We start from the raw sequence: 27,913 nt of genomic DNA on the forward strand, positions 1-27,913 counted from the left end.
GCGCCTGGGTGGCTCAGTCGGTTGGGCGTCCGACTTCAGCTCAGGTCACGATCTCGCCATCCGTGAGTTCGAGCCCCGCATCGGGCTCTGGGCTGATGGCTCAGAGCCTGGAGCCTGCTTCCGATTCTGTGTCTCCCTCTCTCTCTGCCCCTCCCCCGTTCATGCTCTGTCTCTCTCTGTCTCAAAAATAAATAAAACGTTAAAAAAAAAATAAAAAAAAAGTTAAAAGGAAAATAAAAACAAAACAAAAATATATAGAGTACGTTCACGGTGCCTGCTTGCGAGTTAGAGCCCCACCTTGAGTATAGAGATCACTTAAAAAGTAAAATCTTAAAAAATAATAAAAAATATTAGATAGTAAAAAAACAAAAGAATTAAAATGTTACACTAGAAAAGTCACTTCATGCAATATAAAGCAGTAAAGACATAAATTCTAAAAACAAACGAAGAAAGAAAGAAAGAAAGAAACAAACAAACAAACAAACAAACAAACAAACAAACAAACAAACAAATACATTCCACACAAGAGCATCACGGTAAGTGGAACGCTCGGACTGCCACCCAGACACCCCTAGGCTGCCTACAACTCCCAGCGTGCCTGAGGCTCCCAGGCTCCCTTACTGGTCAAGGTGGAAGGGGAGGGGCTACGAGACCTACCTCCTGTGAGTTGCAGTCTAGCTGCGAACGAAGGCGGGGCTGTGTGAGGTTGGTGGATCCGGAGGCAATGAAAAAGCAGATCTGGTTGAGCGCCGGGCCGACAAACCAATGGGCGTGCGGCTTGCGGGAGGCGGGACTTCCGTCAACGAAGTCCTGGTGAGCGGCTGCGCGAGGGCGGCCACTTCCTTTCTTGGGTGGCGGCGAGAGCGGAGGGTGCGCCATGAAGGCCTCGGGCACAGTAAGGCGAGCGCGGTGGGGCAGGGGGCCGGGGAGTGCGGTGCGGAACGAATCCGGGGCCCCGGCAGGTGGCGTGGGCCGGGTAGAGGGAGCGTGCGCCCGGCTTCGTCCCTCGCCACGCGCGCCACTGCCTTCAGGTGCAGCCAACATGGCGGCCATCGCGGGCGCCGCGTGGGGGAGGCTAATGCCATGCTCCCGGCCCGCTTGGGAATCACGGGGCCCGAAGAGGCCGGGCCTCCTTTCCGGGGGAAGGGACAAGTGGCGCGACTTGGACGCTCGACCGACGGGACCTTGTTCAGCCTCCGAGCCTCAGTTTTCCCATTGGCGAAGAGGACTCAGTGGGAGGGTGCAATAATACTACTCCTCTCGGCGTGGCTGTGAGAAGTAGAAGAAAAGTATAAACCCGAGCTGACACCGGGAGTGCGAGCCTTATCTGTGACAAGTGCTAGGTGAAATCAGAGGGCGCTGTGGCGCAGAGATGGAAGAGCAAGTCCCCGGGACCAAGGGGGTCATGTACAGCTCTCCAGCCTCAGGCCAGCCGCATCGGTCCCTTCCTGAACGGGTGGTCCGCGGGGCTGATGAGTCAGATTGAGAGGTGGGAGTATGAGCCGAGTTGGCGATACTTGGGGCTATCATATAAGCAAAACAGCAAGTCCGTGAGAGATACGTTCCTTTGTACTATATCGCAGAGTTTGGCCTTGGCCGACATACTTGTCTGTGCATCCGTGTAAACAGGGAGTTTCCACTGGGAAGTCCAAACCCCTTGGACTGCTGCTGGGAAAACTGAGGTAGCTGCAGGTCCCGAGGCAGCAGTGCTGAGAGTCCAGGGCTGGGGAGGGCGCTGGATTTTTTTTTTTTTTTTTTTTCCTGGTTCTGCCTGGAGCGTGCTGTGCGATCCCAGGCTGGTGACTGTCTTTGGGCCCCCGAGTGGAAGAGAACTTTGGGAAGACATAGTCAGCCGCAAAGATGCAATGGAGTTAGGAGGCTGCAGGCCTAGGCTTCAGCTTTTCCCAGGAACGTAAACGGAAGGAGGAAGGACAGTGAGATTGATAGCCCTGCCCAGCTTTCTGGAGCCGAGGCAAAGGGTACACAGGCACCTTAGTGAATCCTCCCTGCCCTCAACCCCTGTTGTGGAAAGGCTGGGACAGTGGCGTGGCTCCTTCATCAGGATTCCACACGGATGCCCTGGGAGGGGACAGTCTTCTCGCTCTCCTGCTCCATATTGGGAAAGGGAGCAGGGTCAATCTTCACGGTTGCCTCAGAGCTCTGGGTCAGGCGTCATCTCGCCCCTGTTTCTCTTTCAGCTGCGAGAGTACAAGGTGGTGGGGCGCTGTCTGCCCACCCCCAAGTGCCGCACTCCTCCGCTGTATCGCATGCGAATCTTTGCACCTAATCATGTTGTCGCCAAGTCCCGCTTCTGGTATTTTGTGTCTCAGCTGAAGAAGATGAAGAAGTCTTCAGGGGAAATTGTCTACTGTGGGCAGGTACGGGGCGTCTGAGACAGGGTGAGGTCTGGAGCGGGTTTACACGTTCCTGTGGGGGCCTTCCTCACTGCACAGAGTTCCCAGACTTCATAACCCCTGGGCTGTTCGTATGTGCTGTTTAGGCCCTAGGTCAGGATGGGACGGATCCCTCGGTGCCCTTTTCCTAACGAAAGAGCCCAAGGCCCAGAAGGGTGTGGCTGGCATGCCGGGACACCTTGGCTGAGGCCCGCACCTTTGCTGGACCTCATCTACGAAGGTGCCGTCACTTAGGCACGTTTGCTGTGTTGGGCACTGGACTCTGCGTCATGTGGCCGCACAGGGTGGCAGCTGGTTTTTGGTCTAAATAGACCTGGGTGAGTGGCGTTTGGGAGGAGCCTGGAGCTGGTGGTCCACATGGGGGGAACATCCAGGCCTGGACTGCTGTGTACCCCCGGCTGTTAAACGGTGGGAATTTGTCCTAGGACAGCAGGTTTTCCTCGTGTACTTTAAAATTCAAAGACTGGGAAATAGGCGCAGGAGAGGCCTGGGGCTGGGCTGCCCTTGGAGCAGCAGGGGCAGCTGATCAGCCAGGGTGGTAGAAGTTGGGCTCGAGCCCGCTCTCTACGCTTGCCTCAGCCGGTTTCTTTGGCAGGTGTTCGAGAAATCCCCCTTGCGGGTGAAGAACTTCGGCATCTGGCTGCGCTACGACTCCCGCAGCGGCACCCACAACATGTACCGGGAGTACCGGGACCTGACGACCGCAGGCGCCGTCACCCAGTGCTGTAAGCTTCCGGTGGCCACAACCCGGTTTCTCCTTTAGACTCACCTCGCAGGCGTCTGCAGCTCATCCGCCTGTGTCCGCCCACTCCTTCAGACTGAGGCAGGACAGGGACTGGGTGGTCCCAGGCATGGTGGTTGGGATGCAGAGGCAGTGTTTGTGTTTGCTAAGGGGACAGGAGTGGAAAGGATGTTCCGGGTGCATCTTTTTCTGGAGCCTGGCAGCAGGGGGACCTTTGGAGTTGATCACTCGTGTGGCGATAATTCCCACCCAGAATCCAGCCGGGGCCCTGTCAGGATGTGGTGCCAGTGGCCCCAAGTGCTCCCAGGGCAGGTTGCCTGCCGGGGCCAAAACCGAAGCGCCTCAACCCAAGAACTGCTGTTTCTTGTAATAGCGGTTTAAACAGAGGTGCTAACAGCAAGTGGATCTCGTCGCCTTTGGGGGGCTGTGGCCGTGCTCCTCAAAGTGAATTGAGAGGTTCTACAGCCCTGGTGGCCCACGCCCGTTGGGGTCCTTCCGGGTCAGTACTTGACGGGGGGGGGTTTAAGGAGTGCGCGCACCCCCGGCACACGTTCACCTTCACCCTCCTGCAGACCGAGACATGGGTGCCCGGCACCGTGCCCGGGCCCACTCGATCCAGATCATGAAGGTGGAGGAGATCGCAGCCAGCAAGTGCCGCCGCCCAGCAGTCAAGCAGTTCCACGTGAGTGCCCTGGGGGCCCTGCTGGGTGGGCTGGGCTGAGGGGGGGGGTCTCCCCCGGAACATGGAGCTGGCCTAGCTGCTCCCCTGTCCCCCGGCCTTGGGAGCTGCAGGGAGGCACCGGGTTTGACGCAGGAGCCCGGTGGGGGGTGGCCACACCTCAGTGGCCCCTGGAAGAAAGGTTAAGAGGCTTCGTTCCCCTCACCCATCTCTCCCTACCACAGGACTCCAAGATCAAGTTCCCGCTGCCCCACCGGGTCCTGCGTCGCCAGCACAAGCCACGCTTCACCACCAAGAGGCCCAACACCTTCTTTTAGATGCAGAGCCTCCCTGGCCCCAGGTCCGCCCAAATAAACTCCTTGGGAAAACCCGGGTGCTCAGACACGCTTGTATTCTTTGTACACCCTGCAGAGCTCAAAAGGGCGCAGCCAAGCTGTGAGTTCTCTGCTCTGGGAGGGGTCTTTCTCTCTTGAAATGGGACCCAGACACTTGATTTCTCCAGAAGGGGAGCTCTAGAAATGAGAAGGCCACACCCCCTGGGACTTCATCCAGCAAGGGGCTGTCATGGGCCGGGTCCTAGAGCCAGAGGGCCCATTTTTCAGCCCCATCGACTGGCCCTCTGCTGTGAGCTTTGTAGCGTGTTGCAGGCCAAAAGGTTTGGCCCCTAAACCCGTTCCACCTGCCTTGTGAGGCACAGGCCTCAACTCTCCCCACGGCTGTGGTAAGCTGTGGCACTTGGATGCCTGGAAGGAATTGGGATGTTAGGGTTGTTTCATTCCACCTACGAGTTTTCCCTTCCAGGCTTAGAACCCTAGTCTCTGGTTCCGGGATCCTCAGAGCAGACGTGAGGGGGCACCTGAGAGGGCTGTGAGCTGTGGTAGTTTGTCCTTCACTGGCTTGGGGGCCCCTCAAAGGAGACCCTAATCCTGCCCGAGGAGGTAAAGGACTCACTGGGTATCTGTCTCCAGGCAACCGCTTACAACCTGGGGAATTCTAGGCACGAGGCTAATCCCACCCTGGCTGAGCCCGACAGGAGGCCGACACAGCTAGGAAGGAGCAAGGATCTTGGGAGGCATCTGTCCTTGGTGTGTGACCTTGAGCGGCCCCGGCCCTTTGAGCCTCGATGTTCTCAGAAGATGAGGGCACGGAGCAGATTTAATTTACTCCGTTGACAGTACTGGGGAAAGTCGCAGCTACGGGCACTGGGGGCAAAGGTCAGTCAGGATCGCCTTCTGTTGCGGGGAGCCGGGGAATGAGAAGAAGGCAGGGCAAGTCCGTGTGGAGTGGGGTGTGGGGAGCAGTCTGCCCTGGGGTGTCCCAGGCAAGGGTACGGCCTCCCCTCTCCCACTTGGGGGGAGGGGGCTAGTTGGCAGGATCAGTCTGAGTGGTTTCTGGAAAAGCAGGTCATTTCGAACACCGCCTATGCTTGGAGCGGCACCCAAGCCAGGGTTTGTGCACAGCCAGCCGTTGTCACAGGAAAGACCCCTGAGGATGGGGTGCCAGGCTTCCGAGACCTTCGCGGCTGCCCTGCCTGCTGTTCTCGAGTGGTTCTTTCCCATCTCCAGGCCTTTGCGCTTTGATGGCTAAAGAAAAATCACTTCTTAGGATTTGAATTTGCTTTTTTCTTAGGAGGTGGGCACTTTTCTTTAAGTAAAAATACTTGTGTGGTCTCGGCTCATTACGGGGCTGCGGGTCATTTTTTAAGTTACTGTTTTGTAAAGGTCTTTATGTATGTAGGCGAAAGATGTGACAAATACATGTTTTTCCCCGTAGATGGTACGAATACTTTTCTAGGGCACTTCAGGTTTCTTAGGGTATATTTTGGGAGCCAGGCTAGAGTTTTTGAACTTTTTGCCTTGTTGATTTCATTAATCTTTTGGGACTTGGGGCAGAAACCCCTCCTCCTTCCTCAGTAATTGGATCTCTGTATCTAGATGCCCCCCCACAAAGAAAAAATCCATTTCCCAGCCTTCTCATCTAGGAGTAATCATGTGATACTAGCAGTGGTGATGTCTGCCATTTCCAGGATGTCCCCATCTGGCTGGAATAGAGGCAGGATGGCCGGGGCGCCAGCAGCCCTCTTTGGCCATCGAGAAGCCACACTTGAGCAACAAAGTGGAAGGGCCTTGGACACCTGACCCTGTGTCTGCAAGATTAGAACATGGAGAAGGAGCCCCAGTCCCCCTTGGACTGGAATCTGGAGCCCTTCAGTCAATCGTGACTTGGTCTTGAGGTGGCCCTACTGGTTGTGCCTGGGGCTAGTCACTACGCACTCAGCTTTTGTTCTGTGTGAAGTGGGGGTGGGGATAGTTCAGGTGAGCTAGAGACTGGATGCATCACTGGGAGAGTGGAAGGCCAGGGCCTCGACAAACCATCCATGTTACAGCCTGGGGGCTGGCTGGGAGGGCTCTGCCCGAACCAGCCAGACGGTGGGGTCAGTCCCACTATTGAGGGACCTTTGAACAGATGACGAGTGCACCCCAATTCCCTAACTTCCGTGTCTTCGTTCACCACCCCCTGCCCCGGCCATCTACCCATTCTTGCCTGCAGACTCCTCTACTGTGTCCCCACCCCACAGACCCTGCACAGAGCAGCTGGCAGGACGCTGGCAGGAGGTGGAGACCGCTGAACTGGGCCCTCAGTCTCCAGAGGTAGGTGAGGTGCTGGAACCACGCAGAGCGAAAGCCCAGAGTAGGTGGTGATGGGCCCTTCGTTGTGAGGCCCGTGAGATAGGGCTGGCCTCTTGGACTTTTAACCCTCTGGCCGGCTGGGGTCCAGGGAGGGGAAGGTTCTTTTGGGATCACCCAGCCAACTCAGGTGGACAAGAATGTGGAACCCGCAAGGCCCTGGTGGGCCTCTCCTGCTTCCGGTGCTGAGACTCCCAGGTCCTGTCCCTGGGTTTGTCCAGGTGCCAAGTGTCATTCCTGGGCTGGGAGCCCTGGGGGAGAGACCTCACGAGCTGCCCCTCCTGAGTCAGGGGCCATCAGGGACAAGGGTGGGCACCAAGGCAAAAGTGGGACAAGTGGGGGTCCCAGAAGACCTGACCCAGATCCTGAAACCAAGAGAGACCGAGAATTGTGGAATCCTAGAACCCAGTTGGGGTCCTCAGGATGTAGGAATCGTGGAATCTCACAGAGCACGCCTCACCGTTAGTAAAAAAAAAAAGTTTGCTTTTACTGAGTGCAAGGTAGAAGTTCAAAGACAGCCAGCCAGAAGGTCATGCTGGAGCCACAGTAGCTCATAACTAGGGAGCTGTGGGAGCACTGGGGGTGCCTGGGCAGCAGGCAGGGTTGGGGACAACAGATACCCGTGCGACAGCCCCTTGTGCGCTCAGACTGCAGCTGCCCAGCCTTCAGAGTCTCCCTGCCCCTCCTCCTCCACGGGGCTGCGTCCTGCTTGCCCCCTCCCTGTTCTGTGATGGGAACTGGGCAGTCAGGGAAGGTAAATCTCACCACCCTGCTCCCTGTACCCCCCCAACCCCCGAGAAGATGGTCCTACACACCTCTCAGGGTTCCCAGAACACGTTCCCATCCACCCATTTCTCCCTGCCACACAGCTGCTGCCTTGGTTGGACATGGCGGTGGGCTTTTCAGAATCTACAAATCTCATTAGGTCCCTCTGGCTCCAAACTCTCCAGTGCCCATGGTCCCTCCCCTCCTCCCCGCCAGCGCCCTCAGAGTAAATTCCACACGCTTCACCAAGGCTCAAGGTCCCTCATGCCTTTCCCTGTCCTCACTGCTCATTCCACTTGTTCCACCTCAGGGCCTTTGCACTGGCTGTTCCCACTGCTCCAAGTGCCCCCCCCCCCCCCCCCCCGCCCCCAAGCTTGGCTCGTTCCCCGCCTTCAGGTCTGCAATCACCTCCTCAGAGAGCTCCCCTCCCCGAAGCCCCACATAAAGTCGCCCCCCAGGCCAGCTCCGACTCCGACTTGACTTCACTCTTGTCACCGGTCAGCTTCTGAAATGTGCGGTCGGTAGTCTGCTGGCTGGGTCAGTGCCCTGTGCCGGTGAGCAGTAGGGGTCCGCCTGGATCCTGCTGCGCCCCCAGCAGCCGGGGCATGGTTCTGCACACAGTAGGCACTCAATGAATGCGCCTCAGCCCGAGCGTCAGTCTGTAGCCTCCCACCTCACGGTAGAGAAAGGCCGGCAGGGGCCGGTAACCGCTCCCGGGACCCCCCTGGCGATGAGGACTAGTTGGCCTGCTCTGCAAAGGTTTGCATGTATTTGCATCCGTTTGCACGGCTTTTGGGGACGGGGATCCCCACCCGGATTTCCTCTTTCCCACCACATTTTCCAGGAGGGTGCAGCGAGGCCGGGCCTGGAAAACATGAACGCGGAGGAAGGAAAGGAACTCGGTGTCCTCCCCACCCTCCTGGCCCGCGTTGAGGAGTGCAGGACAGCGGGCAACAGATGCCCGTGTGGCAGCCGCAGAATGGGAGTCCCGTGGGGTGGGGTAAAGGCCCGCTCCGCACCGCTCGCCGAGAGGGAGCGAGAAGGCAGTCCCCCCCCCCCCCCGCCGGACGCGAAGGGATGAAGGGGGGAGATGCTGGACCAAACGAGAGTGGCGTGTGTCGACCAGAGGAGACCATCAGGGGGCGGCAGAGGCTTGGGGAGGACTCCGGTACCCTCGCCTACAACCCCGCGGTTTTGATCCCTCCCGCTTTTGCAAGGAGGGAACCCAGTCTGGGGAGACCAAGTCAGGACTCCAGCACAGAGGTCCGAGCCTCCAGTGGCCAAAGTCCCTCTGGTCCACCAGCGAAGGGCCCCAAGACGACAGCGTCTGCGTCCTTTGATGGCACGACCCCAGGCCACGGGCTTCGCCTCCCCAAACTGGGTCTGCTCATCTGTGCCACAGGGACGTGTCAGATACTACCTCCCAAGTAGTCGTGGTCCTCCATTTATTCTGGCTCATGGCCACGGACAGCCCCTCCCCCATGACCTCCATTCTACATACACTTAATGCCTGGCACAGGACCGTCGCTCCTTGCCGGTGCCGTGCTGGAAACAACAAATGAATAAAGAGTGAATGAGGTGCTTACTCTGTGCCGGGCTTGTATTATGCAAGTTCAATTTGTTTCTCCGAGGCAGGGGCTGTTATCTGCCCATTTACAGATGGCGAAACTGAGGCCCAATGACAAAGATTCCCCCAAGCGTGTGCATTTAAGACCTGAACCCCAATGTTTCCCACTCAGCTTAGCCCGAGGTTGGGGCTTGGTGATGCCCTCCCACTGGGCTCCGGAGAAAGGGAGTGGGTCCAGATGCCAGTTGGGGGAGGGGTTCAAGCGGCAGGACAACCCAGAAAGTGAACCCCTGTCCCGTGGGAGAGTGAGCTCCCCTCAGCCTAAGGCACAGAAAAGCACAGCGGCGATCGATGCTCCCAGCTGTGTGACCGGCCTCAGGTGAGTTTCTCCACCATGTCGACGCGAGACATTAACAGCTCCTGGTGAGAGGAAACCGTCACACAAAGTAAGAGGGGCGTTTGGGAGCCTCCCCCAGCAGCCACCCACGTGGCCGGTCATGGGCCTTTCTGACCCAGTCCTGCGCGGAAAGGGTGCGGGTCCTGCCCGCCCCCGAGTCCAGGGGCGGAGTTTCGCGCACCCGGGGAGGCCAATAAATTCGCAGCCGGTCGCCGCGAGCTGCCCCTTTAAGCCCCACGGAGGCCACCGGTGGTCAGCGCTGAGCCCAGCCCCCAGGGAGAGGGACCGACGGCCGGGCGGGGGACACGCCGCTGCACTGGGCAGCCCCGGGCCGAGAGGGGGAGGCGAGGTGGACGGACAGACAGACAGACGGCACACGCGTAGACGCCGAGGAGGGACGGGGAGGCAGGCGACCGCCGCGAGGATCCACAGATTCCTTGCCCGGGGAGCCCCTGCCCGAGTCCCCGTCGCTGCCTCCCTCCAGGGAGCGACGGAGACAGGCGTGCGGCCTCGCTGCGGGGGCCGAGCATCATCCCGCCTCCACGCGGCCCTGCCTCCTCGGCCGCTGCCGGTTTCCCTTCCCCGGGGCACGCGGGGTGGCTAGAAGGGCCGAGGACGCGCTTGGCCCCCCGCACCTGCGCGTCATGGCCGCCGTCCAGGGCGAGGCGCGGGCCGCGTTTGGACCCTGGGACTACGGGGTCTTCGCCCTCATGCTGCTAGTGTCCACAGGCATCGGGCTGTGGGTCGGGCTGGCGCGGGGCGGGCAGCGCAGCGCCGAGGACTTCTTCACCGGCGGCCGGCGCCTGGCGGCCCTGCCCGTCGGCCTCTCGCTGGCCGCCAGCTTCATGTCGGCGGTGCAGGTGCTGGGCGTGCCGGCCGAGGCCTACCGCTACGGCCTCAAGTTCATCTGGATGTGCCTGGGCCAGTTGCTCAACTCCCTGCTCACCGCGGTGCTCTTCCTGCCGGTCTTCTACCGCCTGGGCCTCACCAGCACCTACCAGGTACCGGGCGGAGGCCCGGAGGCAGGACCCGCCCGGCTGAGAACGCAGGGATGCGGCGGGGAGGCCCTGGGACTTTGAAGCGCTGCCCAGGGGGCGGCAGGCGGGCTCTCGGGTGCTTTAATGGGGAGAGGAAGGGGGCAGGCAGCCCTACGAGAGGGTTCTGGGAAGTCGCCCCAGGCAGTGGGGGGGAGGGTCAGGAAGGAGGAAGAGGAGCCGCCGTCCCGGTTCTCCTCGGTGGAAGCCCGCGAAAGGCGGAGCCAGATGTGCACGGAGTGTGGGAAGGCTCATACCTGCCCCCCACATGCCTGGGCGTGCGCACGCCCGAGCCGTCGCCGGACAGCGGGCCCAGGGTTCGAAACCTGACTTGCCTCCTCGCTCGGCCCGGGTTTCCCAAGTGTCAGACTGGGCTGACTAGGGGACCTCCCTTCAGGGCAGCAGGTAAAGGGATTAACATCGTGACCGGTCCACAGTGGGCGACCGACGGGAGGTGGCCACAGGCGCTGTGCAGTTCGCGTGTTTGTTCAGAGCGGCGCCGCCCCGGGGGCCAGTGAGCCGCCGGTGGGGGGCGGAGGGACGTGAGCACTGAGGATGGATCGGGCTTCCCGGGCACACGCCTTGCGCACAGGTGCCTGCAGACCGGTCGGAATGTGTGCGCTTGGCGGGGGCCCGAGCGGAGAGCAGAGAGGCCTCCGGAGGGAGGGCAGAAGCCGGGAGGGCGGGCGAAGCACCCCGGAGGCCTCGATCTCCTGGGTAGGACCTGCCCAGGTGACCACGAGCCTCGGCTCCTCCTTGCAGTACCTGGAGCTGCGCTTCAGCCGCGCTGTGCGGCTCTGCGGGACCCTGCAGTACCTGGTGGCCACAGTGAGTGGCCTCGGTCCTGCCCTCGCCCGCAGGGTCCCGCTGGGGGTCCCGGTCTTCGTCGGCCCCGCCCACAGCACTCCCCCCGCCCCACCCCCCACCCCCCCCATCCATCACTACCGGGTCGCGCGGGTCCCACCCTGATCCTGGAAGGCCCCGCCCAGGCCCGGCCGCTAACTCCCGCAAAGGGCCCCGCCCCTCCACGCCCGGCCCCGCCCCCACCCGGCCCGGCCCCGCCCATCCGCCCGCACTCCTCCCCCTCCCCACCTGCTGAACCCCTGCTGTCCCGACGCCGCCGGCTCCAGCACCGCTCTCCTCCTCTCCTGCTCCTTCCCCCTCCTCTCCGCGGGCCTCACCCGGCCCCGCTCTCTACTTGCAGGTGATGTACACTGGCATCGTGATCTACGCCCCCGCGCTCATCCTGAATCAAGGTTTGATTCTCGGAGGTGAGGGGAGGGTGACGGGGAGGGCGCAAGGGCTTCAAGGCCAGACCAAAGGAAAGGGGAGGAGCAGCCCAGGAGAGACTCGGAAGGAAAGAATCCTGGAGAGAGGAGGGGCCTAGACCCTGGGGCCAAGTCCGCCCCCTTCCCGGAGGCCTAATGTGGGGGGGGGGGTTCCTTGCACAGTGACTGGGTTGGACATCTGGGCATCGCTCCTGTCCACTGGAGCCATCTGTACCTTCTACACGACTGTGGTGAGTGCCCCCCTCCCCGCCGCCATCCCCACCCCGCGTAGGGGCTCCACGCCCGCTGGGTGGGGGACACCCTGAGGCCATCGTCCCCTCCCTCCTTTTCCTTCCTGCCAAGGAAGCCTGCATCCCAGCTGGGCCTCGGTTTCCTCATCTTAATAGTGAAAAGTAATTTGAAAGGCTTATTGCGGAGAGTTCAGGGCTAGGCCAGCTTCGGGACGGGCTGGATCCAGGGGCTACAACAGGATCCCCTGGGTCCCTCTCCCATCTCTTGGGGTCGCATCAGCTAGGAGTTGTCATAATAATGATGGCAGCCATCACTCGTTCACGCACGGAACACTTGTGTGCGCCAGGTGTTATTCCAAATATTTTCCTCAGGTTAACTAATTAAATCCTCCTGAGGAAACAGGCCGAGAGGGGGCATCGGTCCCAGCCCCTGCTGGTGGCCAAACTGGGTTTGGCTTCAGGCAGATGCCTGTCTGACCCCCTGTCTCCCTCTCGCTCACATCTTGCAGGGCGGCATGAAGGCTGTGGTCTGGACCGACGTATTTCAGGTCGTGGTGATGCTCGCTGGCTTCTGGGTTGTCCTGGCCCGCGGCACCGTGCTGGTGGGTGGGCCCAGGCACGTGCTTGACATCGCCCAGAACCACTCCCGGATCAACCTGATGGAGTGAGTAAAACCGTCAGCAGTGGAGCTGACGTCCCTCTGCCCTGGGGGACGCCAACCAATGCCTCCTGCTCCCCTCCCCAGACTCCCCACAGGGAAAACCTTTGTTTCCCCTCTCTATACTCCCCCAGCCCCCATCCCTCCATCTGTCCCACCACGTCCCCCAGCCCAGACTGGAGACTCAAGGCTCTCGGAGGTCCCAGCTGGGCACAGGAAGAATGGTTTTTGAATGCGTACGTGGTCGACTTAATAAACCAACGAATACATTTTCAATCTGGCAAACTCCTACTCACGCTTCAAAACCCATCCCGCAAATCCCCTTAAGGCCCATAAGGTCCGGAGTGTCGATCTGGGGCCCTTGAGAGGGTGAAGTCAGTACGGCATTCCCTTGTGGCTGTCCTGCCCCGCCCTTCTCCAGCTTTAACCCGGACCCACGGAGCCGCTACACATTCTGGACTTTTGTGGTGGGTGGCACATTGGTGTGGCTCTCGATGTATGGCGTCAACCAAGCACAGGTGCAGCGCTATGTGGCCTGTCGCACAGAGAAGCAGGCCAAGCTGTGAGTGTTTCGGAGGGGCCGAGTGGGGGCGTCAGGGCCGTGCTGCCCACCTCCTCTGCCTGAGGCTGCCCCTCCCCCACAGGGCCCTGCTCATCAACCAGCTGGGCCTGATCCTGATCGTGTTCAGCGCTGCTGGCTGTGGCGTGATCATGTTCACGATCTATATAGACTGCGACCCTCTCCTTGCAGGGCGGATCTCTGCCCCAGACCAGGTAAGTCGGGGCCCGGGCTCCTAGGCCACTCCTACCCTCCCCACCCCCACTCTGAATTTCTACACTCTGGGGGGTGAGGGTAGAAGAGAGAAGAGGCTGCACAGAAGCCCAGGGGCAGGAAAGAGGATCTGGAAGGAGTGGGGAAGATGAGGCAGTGTGGCCTTTGGGGGGGAGGGGGCGGGGGGGAGGGTGTGAGTAGGGGAGGGGCACATTCAGATTTAGAGTCAGACTCCCTGAGGGATGTCAAGGGGATAGGACCGTGGTCCAGCACGAAATGACAGTGTTGAGATTAATAATGATCGCCAGCTCTCGTGTCCCAAGCACCTACTCTGTGCCTCATGCTGTTCCCTTCACAAGCAGTTGGTCTCCCATAAAATCCTTCAACATGCGATGAGGCCAAGGCTGTCACGGCCCCCACTTTATAGATGGGGAAACTGAGGCTGGAGCAGGCGGGCAGCAACTGCCCGAGGTCCACAGGCCCGTCAGGGGCGGCACCAGGGCCAGGACCCATGCCTGGTTCAGAGTCCGTTCAGAATTAGCAGAAGGTGGAAGGCTAGCCCACCTGCTGTCCTCCCCTGGGGTCAGATCCTGGACTGTGCCTGACTGTGCAACCGCAGGCAAGGACTGCACCTGTCAGCTTTACTGTCCTTGTCAATAAAACGGAGATGACACGGGACTCTGCCTCACTGGGATCCCAGGGCTCTGTGCGCGGTGGGGCTCAGTGACTATCCTCGGGTGTATGCAGTCAATCAACAAACACACACCAAGTGCCCGCTGTGAGCCTGGGCTGCACTGGGCCCCGGGGACATGCAGTGTGAAGACAGACAGAATCCCCTGTCCTTGGGGGGCTGCTGTCCTGGAGGTCGACCCCTGCCTCCCCCCAGTACATGCCCCTGCTGGTGCTGGACATCTTCAAGGACCTGCCAGGAGTCCCCGGGCTCTTTCTGGCCTGTGCCTACAGTGGTACCCTCAGGTGAGCAGTCCTGAGCAACCCCGGCCACATTTGAGCCCCCGTGGGATAGAATGTTCTGGGCGTGTCCTTCATTTACAGCTCCTGCCTGGTCCCCAGTGGGCAGCTCAGGGCTCCACCTGACTCCCCTCTCCCTTCCTTCTTTCCTTCCTTCTTCCCCCAAACACATGTTGATTGAGCGCACCTGCCATGTGCTACTGCTGTTCTAAATCCCAGGGCACGGCTGTGACCAAGTGGTCCCCTGCTCCTGCCCTCTGGTGTTTTCAAATATTGCATGACTTCTGTCACACCCCTGCTCCACGCACCCGTTCTCTGTGCCCCAATATTGATGGCTCTGTAACGATAACTCGTGTCCTTCGTGTCTTTGGTCGAGGGTATCCTTGCGCCCGTGGGGGTGTCTCAGGTCTGGGGGCGGGGATGGTGGGGCCGTAGACACCTCCCCCACTCTTAGGGTATTCTGTCACCCAGGCCTCTGTCCTTGGGCTGGGTGGGGTCCTGGGAAGTCAGATGGCCTGAGCAGCAGGGGCCTCCCCCAGGGGGTGTGTGGCCAGTCCCTCGATGGGACCTGATGACCACCCTCCCCGCCCCCAGCACCGCATCCACCAGCATCAATGCCATGGCCGCAGTCACCGTGGAGGACCTCATCAAGCCTCGGCTGCCGAGCATCACACCCCGGAGACTCGTAATGATCTCCAAGGGGCTCTGTGAGTTCCGGGGTGGGGGGTGTGCAGGGGGGAGACTCAGGGGCGGGGCAGGAGGGCATCTCCCTGCTGAGGGTGACATCCCCATCTGCTACAGCACTCATCTACGGCTCGGCCTGTCTCACCGTGGCGGCTCTGTCCTCACTGCTGGGGGGAGGCGTCCTCCAGGTGAGCCCCCCCTCCCGGGCCCAGCCCCATCCCCACAAGGAGGGGGGCATCACCCGCATTGAACTGAAGTCCCCAGAGGGCCCTAGCTTTTTTTTGTGGCGGAACTGGGTTCTGTCTGATGCCACCGGCCTGATGCATTCTGCCGCCAGCCACCTGGCTGGTGGCACCTTGAGGTGGGAGGTGGGTGGCCCGGTGGCTTGGAGGCGGGACCGGAATTTGTCAGGACAGAGAAGCAGCGGTCTTTGCCTCCCACGCAGGGGACAGAGGCAGGAACGGGGAGTCCCCTCCCCTTTGGGGAAACTGAAGCCGGGAGGGGTCTCCTGAGGCCCCGCAGTGGGATTCCTCAGGTCTGGCTTTCCCAGCGGGGTGACTGACGCCAGGAGAGGTGGGGTGGCGCTGCCCTCAGCTCCCCCGCCCCCACCCACTGTCCCAGGGCTCCTTCACCGTAATGGGAGTCATCAGCGGCCCCCTCCTTGGAGCCTTCATCCTGGGAATGTTTCTCCCTGCCTGCAACACTCCGGTGAGTGGGGGCGGGCGGGGCACAGGGTTGGGAGGGGGAGAGGCTTCTCTCCCCTGACGTAGGCTCTGTCCCCAAGGGTGTCCTCTCCGGGCTGGCCGCCGGCTTGGCGCTCTCGCTGTGGGTGGCGGTGGGCGCCACTCTGTACCCGCCCGGCGCTCAGTCCTTGGGAGTCCTGCCGTCATCGGCCGCCGGCTGTGCGGTGCCCTCCGCCAACACCTCCGGCCTCCAGGGCCTGCTCCGGGCCACCAACACCTCCAGCAAGAGCCCCAGGTGAGCGGGTTGGTCTGAAGGGTGGGCGTGGCCTGAGAGGGTGTGCCTGGGGGCGGGGCTCTTAATGAGTTACCGAAGGAGAAGGAGGAATGTGTTGGGGCGCCTGGGTGGCTCGGGGCGGTTGAGCGTCTGACTCCGGCTCAGGTGATGATCTCACAGTTGGTGGGTTCCAGCCCCTCTTCGGGCTCTGTGCTGACAGCTCAGAGCCTGGAGCCTGCTTTCGGATTCTGTGTCTCCCTCTCTCTCTGCTCCTCCCCTGTTCACACTCTCTCTCTCTCTCAAAAATAAATAAACATAAAAAAAAAAAAAAGAAGGAATCTTCTTGGGAAGAGGTGAGGGAAGGACATTCCCAGTGGAGAGAGGGAAAGTGCAAAGGCCCTGAGGCCACCTCAGTTTAGTGCCTTCCAACTATGGTGAGGTTTGGTGAGGTTGGGGGGTATTTAGTGGGCGGAGAAAGGTTAGGAGATGAGGTCCAGCCAGAAGAATTTGGTCTGATTCTTTATTATCATAAATATTATTGAGGTGTAATTAAAATCAACCACTTAAAAGTGGTTTTTAGTATATTCACAAGGTTATGCGACCGTCACTATTAAGTCAAGAACATCTTCATCACCTCAAATGGAAGCCCCGTACCCATTAGCAGTCACTCCCCATTTCCCCCTCCCTCCAGCCCCTGGCCACCCCTAATCTGCTCCTTTTTGCTACGGACCTGCCTTTTTTGGATATTTCTCGTACATGGAATTATCCAACATAGGGCCTGTTTCGTCCGGCTACTTTGACTCAGCACGGTGTTTTCAAGGTGTTGTTTTTTTGTTTTTGTTTGTTTTTATGTTTTCAAGGTTTGTCCACATTGTAGCACATATCAGGGCTTGATTCCTTTTTATGGCTGAATAATATTCCCTGTACGGATGGACCACATTTTGTTTAACCACCCATCCCTTGGACATCTGGGTTGTTCACACTTTTTGGCTACTGCGAACAGTGCTGCTGTGAACGTTTGTGTGCAAGTCTTGATGTGGACATGTGTTTTCATTTCTCTTGGTTTATACCTAGTAGTGAAACTGCTGGATCATATAGTAATTCTTTTGTTTTTGTTTTACTTTTTAAGTGTTTATTTAAGTAATCTCTATGCCCAAGGTGGGGCTCGAACTCACGACCCTGAGATCAAGAGTTGCATGCTCTTCTGGCCGAGCCGGCCAGGTGCCCTCCCCCAACCCCACATAGTAATTCTACGTTTGACTTTTCAAGGAACCACCAGACTGTTTCCCACAGCGGCTGCATGAGGGTTCCAATTCCTCCGCATCCTGGAGAAGACGTGTTATTTTCCATTCTTTAAAATCCTGGGGTGATTGGGTGGCTCAGTCAGTTGGGCACCCGCCTTCAGCTCGGGGCGTGATCTCACGGTTGGTGAGTTCGAGCCCCGCATCGGGCTCTCCGCTGTCAGTGTAGAGCCGGCCTCGGATCCTCTGTCCCCGCCCCCGCGCCTCCCCCACTCACGCTCTCTTTCACTCAAAAATAAATAAACATTAAAAAAAATAATAAATAGGGGTGCCTGGGTGGCTCAGTCGGCTAAGCGTCAGACTTCAACTCAGGTCACAATCTCGCAGTTCGTGGGTTCCAGCCCCGCGTCGGGCTCTGTGCTGACCGCTCAGAGCCTGGAGCCTGTTTCAGATTCTGTGTCTCCCTCTCTCTCTGACTCTCCCCCGTTCATGCTCTATCTCTCTCTGTTTCAAAAATAAATAAAAACGTTAAAAAAATTTTTTTAAATAAAAAATAAAATAAAATAAAAAATAATAAATTAATTAAATTCTAGCCATCCTGGTGAGTGTGAAATGACATCTCATTGTAGGGTTTTTTTGGTCAGTCTTTTAACCTTTATTTCATCTTTCATAAAGAACAGAGAAGAGCAGATATGCAGTATCCTTTAACGATGACTTTTATTTTTTTAACAGGTTTTTTTTTTTAAGATTTTATTTGTAAACCATCTCTACACCCAACGTGGGGCTCGCACTCACAACCTTGAGATCAAGAGTCACATGTTCTACTGGCTGAGGCAGCCAGGCACCCCCCCCTAATGAATATTTTTTAACTGCCGAAGTTTAGGGGCATGTCTGGCTGGCTCCGTTGGTGATGTGAGCAACTCTTGACCTTGGGGTCATGAGTTCAAGCCCCATGTTGGGCATAGAGACTACTTAAAATAAAATCTGGGGGTGCCTGGGTGGCTCAGTTGGTTAAGCGTCCGACTCTTTTTTTTTTTAATTTTTTTTTTAACGTTTATTTATTTTTGAGACAGAGAGAGACAGAGCATGAACGGGGGAGGGTCAGACAGAGAGGGAGACACAGAATCGGAAGCAGGCTCCAGGCTCTGAGCAGTCAGCACAGAGCCCGACGCGGGGCTCGAACTCACGGACCACGAGATCGTGACCTGAGCCGAAGTCGGACGCTTAACCGACTGAGCCACCCAGGTGCCCCGAAGCGTCCGACTCTTGATCTCAGCTCAGGTCACGATCTCATGGTTCATGAGACTGAGCCCCAGTTTGGGCTCTGTGCTGACTGCACGGAGCCTGCTTGGGATTTTCTCTCTTCTCTCTCTGCCCCTCCACACCTGGTGCTGTCTGTCTCTCTCTCTCTCTCTCTCTCTCTCTCTCTCTCTCTCTCTCAAACAATAAGTAAATACGCTTTAAAAACGTTGTTTTAAATAATAAAATAAAATCTCTAAAAAGTAAATTAAAAACATAAACTATAGAAGTTTAGATTATAAATCAAAACTTTCTTTTACCTAAAACATAATAGTTATTTTCCTAATATTACTCACTAATATAGGGTTGTATAAACATCGACATATAATTCAAATGCCATAAAATTCACCCTTTTAAAGTGTACAACTTGGGGCACCTGGGTGCCGCAGGTCCCGGGGTCATGGGATCGAACCCCGTGATGTGGAGCCTGCTTGAGATTTTCTCTCTCTCTCTCTGTCTCTTTCTCCCTGTGCCCCTCTCCCCTGCTCATGTGCTTTCTCTCTCTCTCTCTCTCTCCTCCTAAAGCAAAAACGAAAGCCAAACCAAACCAAAACAAAAAGCGTACATCTCAGTGGTTTTTAATATACTGGAAGCCTGTACCTCCCTCTCCCCTCCACCTGTTTCGCTCATCTCTCCGCCCCCTAATCATTGTAATTTTGATTTGCATTTCCCTAATCACTAATGATAGACCATATTTTCATGCGCTTATTAGCCATTTTTACACCTTGTTTTGAGAAATGCCTATTCGAACCCTTTGCCTGTTTTTTAAGTGGGTCATTTCTTTTTTATGGTCGAGTGGTAATTTGTATGTTCTTTAAATCTTTATGTAGTCGGGACACTAGATCCTTATCAGATGTATGATTTGCAAATATTTTCTTCCACTCTGTGGGCTGTCTTTTCATCCTCTTGATGGACAAAAGTTTGCGGGTTCGATGAAGTCCAGTTTATCTACGTTTTCCTGGGTTGCTTGTGCTTTGGGTGTCAGAGCTAAGAAACGATGACCTGATCCAGGGTCACAAAGAGGCACACACCTATGTTTTCTTCTAAGAGTTTAATTTGGGTAGATTCTGAGGGTCCTAGGGAGCCACAGAGGGTGGGGAGCAGTGGCGGGAGGTGATCTGAGTTACCTGTTAGTAACGCTCCCTCTGGCTGTGTGTAGAGAACACCTGTGGGTGGCAGTGCGTTAGCAGGAGGGAAAGAGAAGTGACCACTGCACACATCTGAGTGGGCAGTAATGGAAGACTGGGCTAGAACAGATTGGGAGTGGCTTTTGGACTCATGCCTGCCTCTCACACCCCCAGCCCTGAAATGGACCCCGGTCGACCCGCCTTAGCTGACAGCTTCTACGCCATTTCCTATCTTTATTATGGTGCCCTGGGAACGCTGAGCACTGTGCTGTTTGGAGCCCTCGTCAGCTGCTTGACAGGTAAGCAAGGTGTATGCCCTTCTCCGAGATCACCTTGCGCATCCCTTTACCTCCAGGACCCACCGGGCAGGGAGAAGAGGAAGGACATTCCTGTCAGCCAAATGGCCTCCGCGTGCTGGATGCATCTGCAGCCTTTATGCTGTGTCGTCTTCGGGACAACCCCGCACTTCGCAGGGCTTGTCCCATGTTGCAAAGGCATAAACTGAGGCACCCCCTCCCCCCTTCTGCCTGACTCTAGTCCCTCCTCTGCCTCCAAAACGAAGTCTTTGCTAGAGGTCGTGGGGTGGAGCTTGAGACGCTGTCCATTGTGCTGAAATCTCTTCTCGTCAGGGCCTTGGCGACTCCGTGTCCCTCCTGGAATTCTGAATGCCACCGAGAAGTGGAGAGAGATCAAGAGAAATCAATAGTGATCACAGTACCTGTTCTTGCTTCCTGTGTCTCAGACTTGACACTCATCTGGGCTTTACTGAGCCCGTTTCTGTGCCAGGCGTCATTCTAGATGCTGGGGAAATATTGAACCACACACTGGACCTGCCCAGCCACCCACTGATGTATTACATCCCCTCACTGTGCAGATGAGAAAACTGAAGCCCAGAGAAGGGCAGAGGCTTGCCAGGGCACCCAGTGGGTCATTACTGAGCCCGAGATTGGGACCCATCAGTGTCTCCCTTTCCCCTCCCTGTGCTTGGTCTCCAGTTCTCATTGCCCTGTCACTAAATACCCCCATTTCCCTCAGGCCCCACCAAGCGCAGTGCCTTGGGTCCTGGGCTGCTGTGGTGGGACCTTGCACGACAGACAGCATCAGTGGCCCCCAAGGAAGAAGCGGCTACCTTGGATGACAGCTTGGGGAAGGTCAGTCACAGGGCTGGCTCCCAGAGCAGGGGGAAGGGCAGTGAAATGACTTTGGGTGCTCTGGGCATGGCCATAATTCAGGGGAGGGACATGGTGAGTCACTATCTTTCTCAACCTCTTGTTACCTCCAGTGGAAAGCCTCCACTGAGAGGTGATGTGTCTTCAACACTTTTTATTATTCCCTTAGCAAAGACTGAGCAGAATTTCATACTGTTCATTTCCTTGTATCATTTTTACAATTAGTTTCAATCTATGGCAGGTGAAACTGGTTTGCCTTTAGGGTGTTGATGCAAAGTCCCTCCTGTAAATAAAATTACTTAATTCAGAAGTGAGTCAACTTAGAGAAAATCTTACATAAGAAACACAACAGGGAGTAGACCAACTTCAGCCAAAACCATGTGGTTACTATGTGAATGCCCTGAATTTGGAACATGCTGTCCCTGATCCAGACCCGCCCCTGCTTTGGAATCCCTGTTTCATTTTCTCATTTCTTACGCACTTGCTGTGTCCCCAGGCCTATTCTGGGCTGGGGTTCGAGTCCACTGTCTAGGAGGAGCAGGGGAAAGCTGAACTGAGAAATGAGTAGGATCTCAGCAGGTCACGAGGACAATAAAACAGGGTCCTGTGATGAGGGTGGCCTCTTGGAAGAGGTAAGAGCTAGAGCCCACAGGGAGGAGGAACCAGCCTGCAGAAGATCTGGGGGGAGGGCATTGTTGATGGAGAGCACAGCAGGTGCAAAGGCTGAGGCCAGAAGCTTGAAAGGGGGAGGTATGGAGAGGGAAGGGATTTGGCTGGAGTGTTTTGAAAGCTCCTTCCAGCTGCTGAAGGGAAATAATTATTTTCTTGAAAGGAGAGCAGGCAGAAAGTCAGAGAGAGAGAGGGAGGTATGCATCCGTGCAAGCTTTAACGGCCTGGACTATAGGTCGCCTGGGCATTGGGGGAGAGAAGTGGATGGGGACTTTGGAGGCAGAAGGGACAGGACTGGCTGATGCACTGACCAAGGGGACAATTGTGCGACCCTCCCCAGGTCTCCTTCTAGGCCCTCAGTGATCCCATCTGCGGGATGAGCTGACCCAGCAGAATGGGGTCTCTGAATGGGATTTCTTCTCTCTCCCCTCCAGGGTGCTGAGGAGCTGCCCCCTGGAGCCAAGAGGCCTCCTGACTTCTTGCCCAGTGATGAGGACCATCCGCTCTTCCTGGGGCAGAAGGAGGTGGAGGGAGCCGGCTCCCAGACCCCCAGCAGTGGACATGACCATGGCCAGGACCTTCGGGAGACCCACCTCTGAGCCAGCGGGCGACTGACCACTGAACCCCGCAGGTTCTTGGGATGGAACCTCAGGGTGGGCCACTCCCAGGCCACAGGAGCATAGCCTCGGGCTCCGATTGGCTGGACTGTGTCCTATGCAAATGAGTCTGGGACTGAATGTCCCACCCTACGGAAAGAGGTGAAGCCCTGCCTTTAGGAGGTCATTTTATCCAGCCCCCTTCTTCCAGCCAGTCCCTAGTCTTAGGTGCTGCACCCTTGCCTGCTCCCCCAAAACGAAGCCAGATTTTTCTCCACGTTCAATGGAAAGATGTTGGAGTCCCCTCTGGACAACATGGGAAAACTCCAGGCCCAAGATGAGGGTCTGAGAAAGTCTCCGGGGCTCCTCTGGAACATGTCTGAACCTTAGCAAGGATTTTGAAGGTCCTCAGGCACAACCCCCTGCACCCCATTTCACAGATGGGGAAACTGAGGTCTGGAAAGGGACGACAACTTGACCAAGGTCACAGAGCAAACTAGAGATTCATTGAGAGTCGGGCACCAGCTCTTCCTCCTTCACCTCTCTGTTTTCCTCCCTTTGAAGGGTCAGACATCATATGGCCCTTGACCTTGGGAGCAAGAAGGCAGGATAAGAGAGAAATAGCGTTTTCAATCTTCTTCTTTGCACTTGGACACTATCCATCGCATCTACTAAGAACCATGAGCCCCCTTCCCAGAGGAATACACTAAGGCTTAGTGGGGTTTCCTGAGGTCACACAGCGAGCTGGGTCTGGGCAGGGACAGGCTTGGGAGCTGCGTGAAGCTGACGCTCCATTGCCAACTTGTCACCGGTGAACAGGGTCACTTAGGTTGGGCAAACCCACGTGCTGGGGATGCTCTTGACTTTGGTTAGAGACTTACTCCACGCACATCAAATAAACGGACTTTGACGCTTGATGTTCTGTGCTCTCTGAAAAATCATTCTGGCTGTTGCCTCCGCTGTCCTCCATCAGATCTGAGTGTGAGTCTCAGGGTCTCTTGACCCAAGCCCGTGAATGAATAAACCCAAGTATTTAAAGCAACAGAGCAAGGTAATAATTGCCACATCGGGGTGCGTTGTGCTGCCCTTCCTGACCCCTAGCTTCTCTCCCCTTCTGACTTGCTCTTAAAGCACCCCTTCCTCACCGCTCTTTGTGCCTGGACCCTGCCACTCTCCACACTGTCCTTGCACCTGCGCCTTGGGGTTGCTGTGGCCTCTTGAAAGCTGGCTGCACTCACCTCTGCCCACACAACTGCTGCGGCTCCTTTGGTCCCCAAGGGAGCATCCCCGGCTCATTTCCATAGGGTGTCCCCAAAATTCAAGACCCAGAACCTCAGAACGTGAGCTTATTTGAAAATAGAGTCTTGGCAAGTGTACCTAGTTAGATTGAGATAAGGTCGTACTGGATTAGGGTGGGCCTTCAGTCCAATGTCTGCGTCCTTATAAGAAGAGAAGAGGCACATAGGGAGAAAGCCACATGGACACCGAGGCAGAGATGGACACAGAAATGGACACATCTACCAGGCAAGGGACACCAAGGATTGCTGGAACCACCGGAAGCCAGGGAAAAGGTAAGAGAGGGATTCTCTCCTAGAGTCTTCAGAAGGAGCACAGGCTGCCAACATCTTGATTTTGGACTTCTGGCCCCCAGAACCGTGAGAGAATAAATGTCTATTATTTTAAGCTATGACAGCCACAGGAAATTAACACATGCTTCCAGATCTGGTCTCTCTCCACCCCTCAGAGACCTGGCCCTCTGTACAGGCTGTTTTCCGGAGACCTTTGGATTTGGACTTAAAAGGGACCATTACCAATTTCAAACCAATGACTGAGCAGCACGGGAAGCGGCCTTTCCACCGGTTGGGGGTGTTTGCTCAGAGCACAGCCCAACGTGGGGGTGAAAGAGGCAGGAGGGGCTAAGGCAGAACAAGCTGGTCTGAGGTTTTCGAGATCCAGCCAGGCTGGATGTATCAGGAGTTCGTTCCTTCTCATTTTGCTGAAGCTCAAGCCCCAGCTCGTTCATCCATTCACCGTGTCAGCCTTGAAAACGAAGAAGTCCGTTGTTTTACCAGCAAAATGGGCTTATTTGGGAACGGCAGAGGAATTGCAATTCGGGACTCGCAAGCTGTGGCAAGACTGTGGCCGAGTCTAGAAGACAAAGGAGCGGAATATTACTTTGTAGAGAAAAAGAAGGAAGTGGGGAGGTGTTGGGGAAAAGTGAGGGTTCAGGGTGGTGATGGTCTCTCACTGGCGGTTCCTCCTGCAGGGGTAGTAGAGTAAGCTCCTTCCTGCTGGAAAATGCAAGGTGGCTTCTTCCCCTTGAAGGGCCGCCATGACAATGAGTTGGTAAGGCGTCAGAGCGCCCTCTTCTGGCCTCCCAACTATTTTAAACGCAGTTTCCCTTTTAAAGATGACCTTTGGCAGAACAGAATTTGTAGTTTTGATTTATCAAAGTTATACATTAACATTTTTTTAACGTTTATTTATTTTTGACAGAGAGAGAGACAGAGCATGAGTGGGGGACGGGCGGGGAGTGAGGGAGACACAGAATCGGAAGCAGGCTCCAGGCTCCGAGCTGTCAGCACAGAGCCCAGCGTGGGGCTCGAACTCACGGACTGCGAGATGTGACCCGAGCCAAAGTCAGACGCTCAACCGACTGAGCCACCCAGGCACCCCAATCAAAATTATACATTAAAAAAAAGTTTTTTAATGCTTATTATTTTTTTTTTTGAGAGAGAGAGAGAGAGAAAGAGAAACAGAATACGAGCAGGGGAGGGGCAGAGAGAGAGAGGGAGACACAGGATCCCAAGCAGGCTCCAGGCTCTGAGCTGTTAGCACAGAGCCTGACGTGGGGCTTGAACTCATAGACTGTGAGATCATGACCTGAGCTGAAGTCGGACGCTTACCTGACTGAGCCACCCAGGCATCCCTCTTTTCTTTTTTTTTTGTGGTAAAATATAGACAACGTAAAAAATTAACGTTTTAGGGACGCCTCGGTGGCTCAGTAGGTTAAGCGTCCAACTGTGGCTCAGCTCACAATCTCGCGGTTCGTGAGTTCAAGTCTTGCGCTGTGGGGCTCTGCTGACAGCTCAGAGCCTGGAGCCTGTTTCGGGTTCTGTGTCTCCCTCTCTCTGACCCTCCCCCGTTCATGCTCTGTCTCTCTCTGTCTCAAAAATAAATAAACGTTAAAAAGAAAAATTAAAAAAAAAATCAACTACGATCATATAAAAAAAATAAATATATATATATTTTTTGGTCATCTGAATGACTATATATATATACACACACATATATATATGTATGTGTGTGTGTGTATATATATATATATAATGAATCTCAATATCACAATGTCTATTATATTGTTTGGGGGTCCCTTGAGATTCCATATGAAATTAATGATAGTTGTTTTTTTTTTTAATTTAGATTTTTCTACTTCTTAAAAAAAACGCTACTGGAACTTGATAGGGATTGCATTGGCTCTGTAGATCACTTTGGGTAGTATTGATATTTTAACAAGTTTAGGTCTCCCAGTGCATGAATGTGGGACATCTTTCTATTTATTTATGTTTTTAAATTTCTTTCAGGAACATTTTGTAGTTTTTAGTGTACAAGTCTTTCACTTCCTTGGCTAAGTTTTTTCCTAATATTTTATTCTTTTTTTTTTTTTTTTTTTTAGAGAGAGAAAAGAGAGAACGTGTGCACATTTGTGCATGCAAGTGGGGGAGGGGCAGAGGGAGAGGGAGCGAGAGAATTCCAAGCAGGCTCCATGCCGAGCACAGAACCCAAGGTGGGGCTCGATCTCATGACTGAGAGATCATGACCTGAGCCGAAATCAAGAGCTGGATGCTTAACCTACTGAGCCACCCGGGCGCCCCTCTTCTTTTTAATGTTATTGTAAATGAAATTGCTTTCTCAATTTTTTTTCCATAATGTTATTAGTACATAGAAATGCAGCTGAATTTGGGGCCCCTGGGTGGCTCAGTCAATTAAACATCCGACTCTTGACTTTGGCTTGGCATGATCCCAGCGTCGTGAGATCAAGCCCTGTGTCAGGTTCCACGCTGAGCATAGAGTCTGCTTGAGATTCTCTCTCCCTCTGCCCCTCTCCCCTGCTCTCTCTCTCTAAAATAAAAATTAAAAAATCAAGTGTCACTGAGATTTAAAGAAAAAAAAAGTCACTGTCAGAATTTCTCAGCCATGGCACTGTCGACGTTTCGTGCTGAATAGTCCTCTATTGTGGGTGCCGTCCTGTGGGTTGTAGGGTGTTGAGAAGAATTTCCTGGCTTCCACCCACTGTCCCTCCCCCTAAGCTGGGATAACCAGAGATGTCTTCAGACACTGCCAGTGTCCCCAGGGGAGCAGAATTATTTCCGGTAGAACACGACTATTCTATGTTCAAAAAGAGTCAAGATGGGGGCGCCTGGGAGGCTCGGTTGGTTGAGCATCTGACTCTTGATTTCAGCTTGGGACATGATCTCAAGGTTCGTGGGATCGAGCCGTGTGTCCAGCTCTGTGCTGACAAAAAGGGGCCTGCTTGGGATTCTCGCCCTCTCTCTCTGCCCCTCCCCACCACTCTCTCTATCAAAATAAACTAAAAACAAAAAGCAAAAACAAAAAAGAATATCTCTAAAAAAAAAAAAGTCAAGATGGTATACGTAGGATGTCCTTTTCCATAGCATATTTTTAATTTTTAAAGTCATTCATTTTTATAATCAAAATAGAAGAATATTTTGAGGGGCACCTGGGTGGCTCAGTCAGTGGAGTGATTGACTTTTGATTTTAGCTTAGGTCGTGATGCTGGGGTCATGAGATCAAGCCTGTGTTGGCTGTGCTGAGTGTGGAGCCCATTTGAGATTCTCTCTCCCTCTCTCTCTGCCCCTTTCCCTCCACTCTCACCCACTCTCTCTCTCTCTAAAAAAAATAAATAAAGGCTATGTTGAAATGGTTGACATTTACTGAGCATGTACTATGTGCCAAGTGGTTTACTCATGTTAGGAGTGTTGGTGATGGGTCACCTGGGTGGCTCAGTGGGTTAAGCGTCTGACTCACTCTTTTTTTTTTTAAGAGAGAGAGAGAGATGAGGGAGGGGCAGAGAGAGGGAGAAAGAACCCCAAGTTTGAGTAGGGCCCAAACCCGTAAACTGCAAGATGATGACCAGAGCCAAAACCAAGAGTCAGTTGCTTACCTGAAGTATCTGACTCTTGATTTGGGCTAGGATCATAATCCCGGAGTCATGAAATTGAGCCCCATGTCAGGCTCAGCACCAAGCGTGGAGCCTGCTTGGGATTCTCTCTCTCTCCCTCTCCCTCTCTGTCCCTCCCCTACTCGTGTTCATGTTCTCTCTCAAAATAAGTAAGTAAAACACTTTTATTTATTTACTTATTTTAAATAATTTTTAATGTTTATTTATTTTTTGAGATAGAGACGGAGTGTGAGCAGGGAAGGGGCAGAGAGAGAGGGAGACACAGAATCCGAAGCGGGTTCCGGGCTCCGAACTGTCAACACAGAGATTGATGCGGGGCTCAAACTCATGAACCAGGAGATCATGACCTGAGTCAAAGTCAGATGCCTAACCGGCTGAGCCACCCAGGTGCCCTGTAAATGAATGTAAAAAAATTACTTTAAGGGGCACCTGGGTGGCTCAGTTGGTTAAGCGTCTGACTTCAGCTCAGGTCACGATCTCACAGTTTGTGGATTTGAGTCCCGCGTCGGGCTCTGTGCTGACAGCTTGGAGCCTGGAGCCTGCTTCCGATTCTGTGTCTCCCTCTCTCTCTGCCTCTCCCCCACTCACGCTCTGTCTCTCTTTCTCAAAAATTAATATTAAAAAAAAACCACTACATTTTTCTTGCTTTTGTTTCCCTCATCAAGTACTGGTACATTATTATTAACTGAAGCCCACAGTTTACTCTTTGTGTTGTATATTCCATATGTTTTGACAAATGCACAGTGTCCTGTCTCCACCACTACA

The 27,913-nt window shown here is 55.2% G+C and overlaps 2 protein-coding genes and 1 non-coding gene across 3 annotated transcripts; all 3 read left to right on the forward strand.

Moving 5' to 3' along the window:
• Positions 1-798: 798 nt before the first annotated feature.
• Positions 799-4,217, forward strand: RPL18A (ribosomal protein L18a). The gene is made up of 5 exons (XM_049640214.1): positions 799-895; positions 2,199-2,378; positions 3,010-3,139; positions 3,729-3,838; positions 4,060-4,217. The coding sequence occupies exons 1-5, from the start codon at positions 878-880 to the stop codon at positions 4,150-4,152; spliced, it is 531 nt and encodes a 176-aa protein (XP_049496171.1). The 5' UTR covers positions 799-877; the 3' UTR covers positions 4,153-4,217.
• Positions 3,491-3,623, forward strand: LOC125931148 (small nucleolar RNA SNORA68). The gene has a single exon (XR_007460398.1). It is a non-coding gene; the product is annotated as a small nucleolar RNA SNORA68 (small nucleolar RNA).
• Positions 4,218-9,868: 5,651 nt separating the features above from the next.
• On the forward strand, positions 9,869-22,590 carry SLC5A5 (solute carrier family 5 member 5). The gene is made up of 15 exons (XM_049640219.1): positions 9,869-10,252; positions 11,048-11,113; positions 11,490-11,541; positions 11,737-11,804; positions 12,314-12,468; positions 12,884-13,024; positions 13,107-13,236; positions 14,121-14,209; positions 14,798-14,910; positions 15,005-15,075; positions 15,509-15,595; positions 15,672-15,865; positions 19,686-19,810; positions 20,547-20,662; positions 21,784-22,590. The coding sequence occupies exons 1-15, from the start codon at positions 9,896-9,898 to the stop codon at positions 21,946-21,948; spliced, it is 1,929 nt and encodes a 642-aa protein (XP_049496176.1). The 5' UTR covers positions 9,869-9,895; the 3' UTR covers positions 21,949-22,590.
• The last annotated feature ends 5,323 nt before the right edge of the window (positions 22,591-27,913 follow it).

Source organism: Panthera uncia, chromosome A2, assembly GCF_023721935.1.
Source record: "Panthera uncia isolate 11264 chromosome A2, Puncia_PCG_1.0, whole genome shotgun sequence".
In the NCBI taxonomy this organism is placed as follows: Eukaryota; Metazoa; Chordata; class Mammalia; order Carnivora; family Felidae; genus Panthera; species Panthera uncia.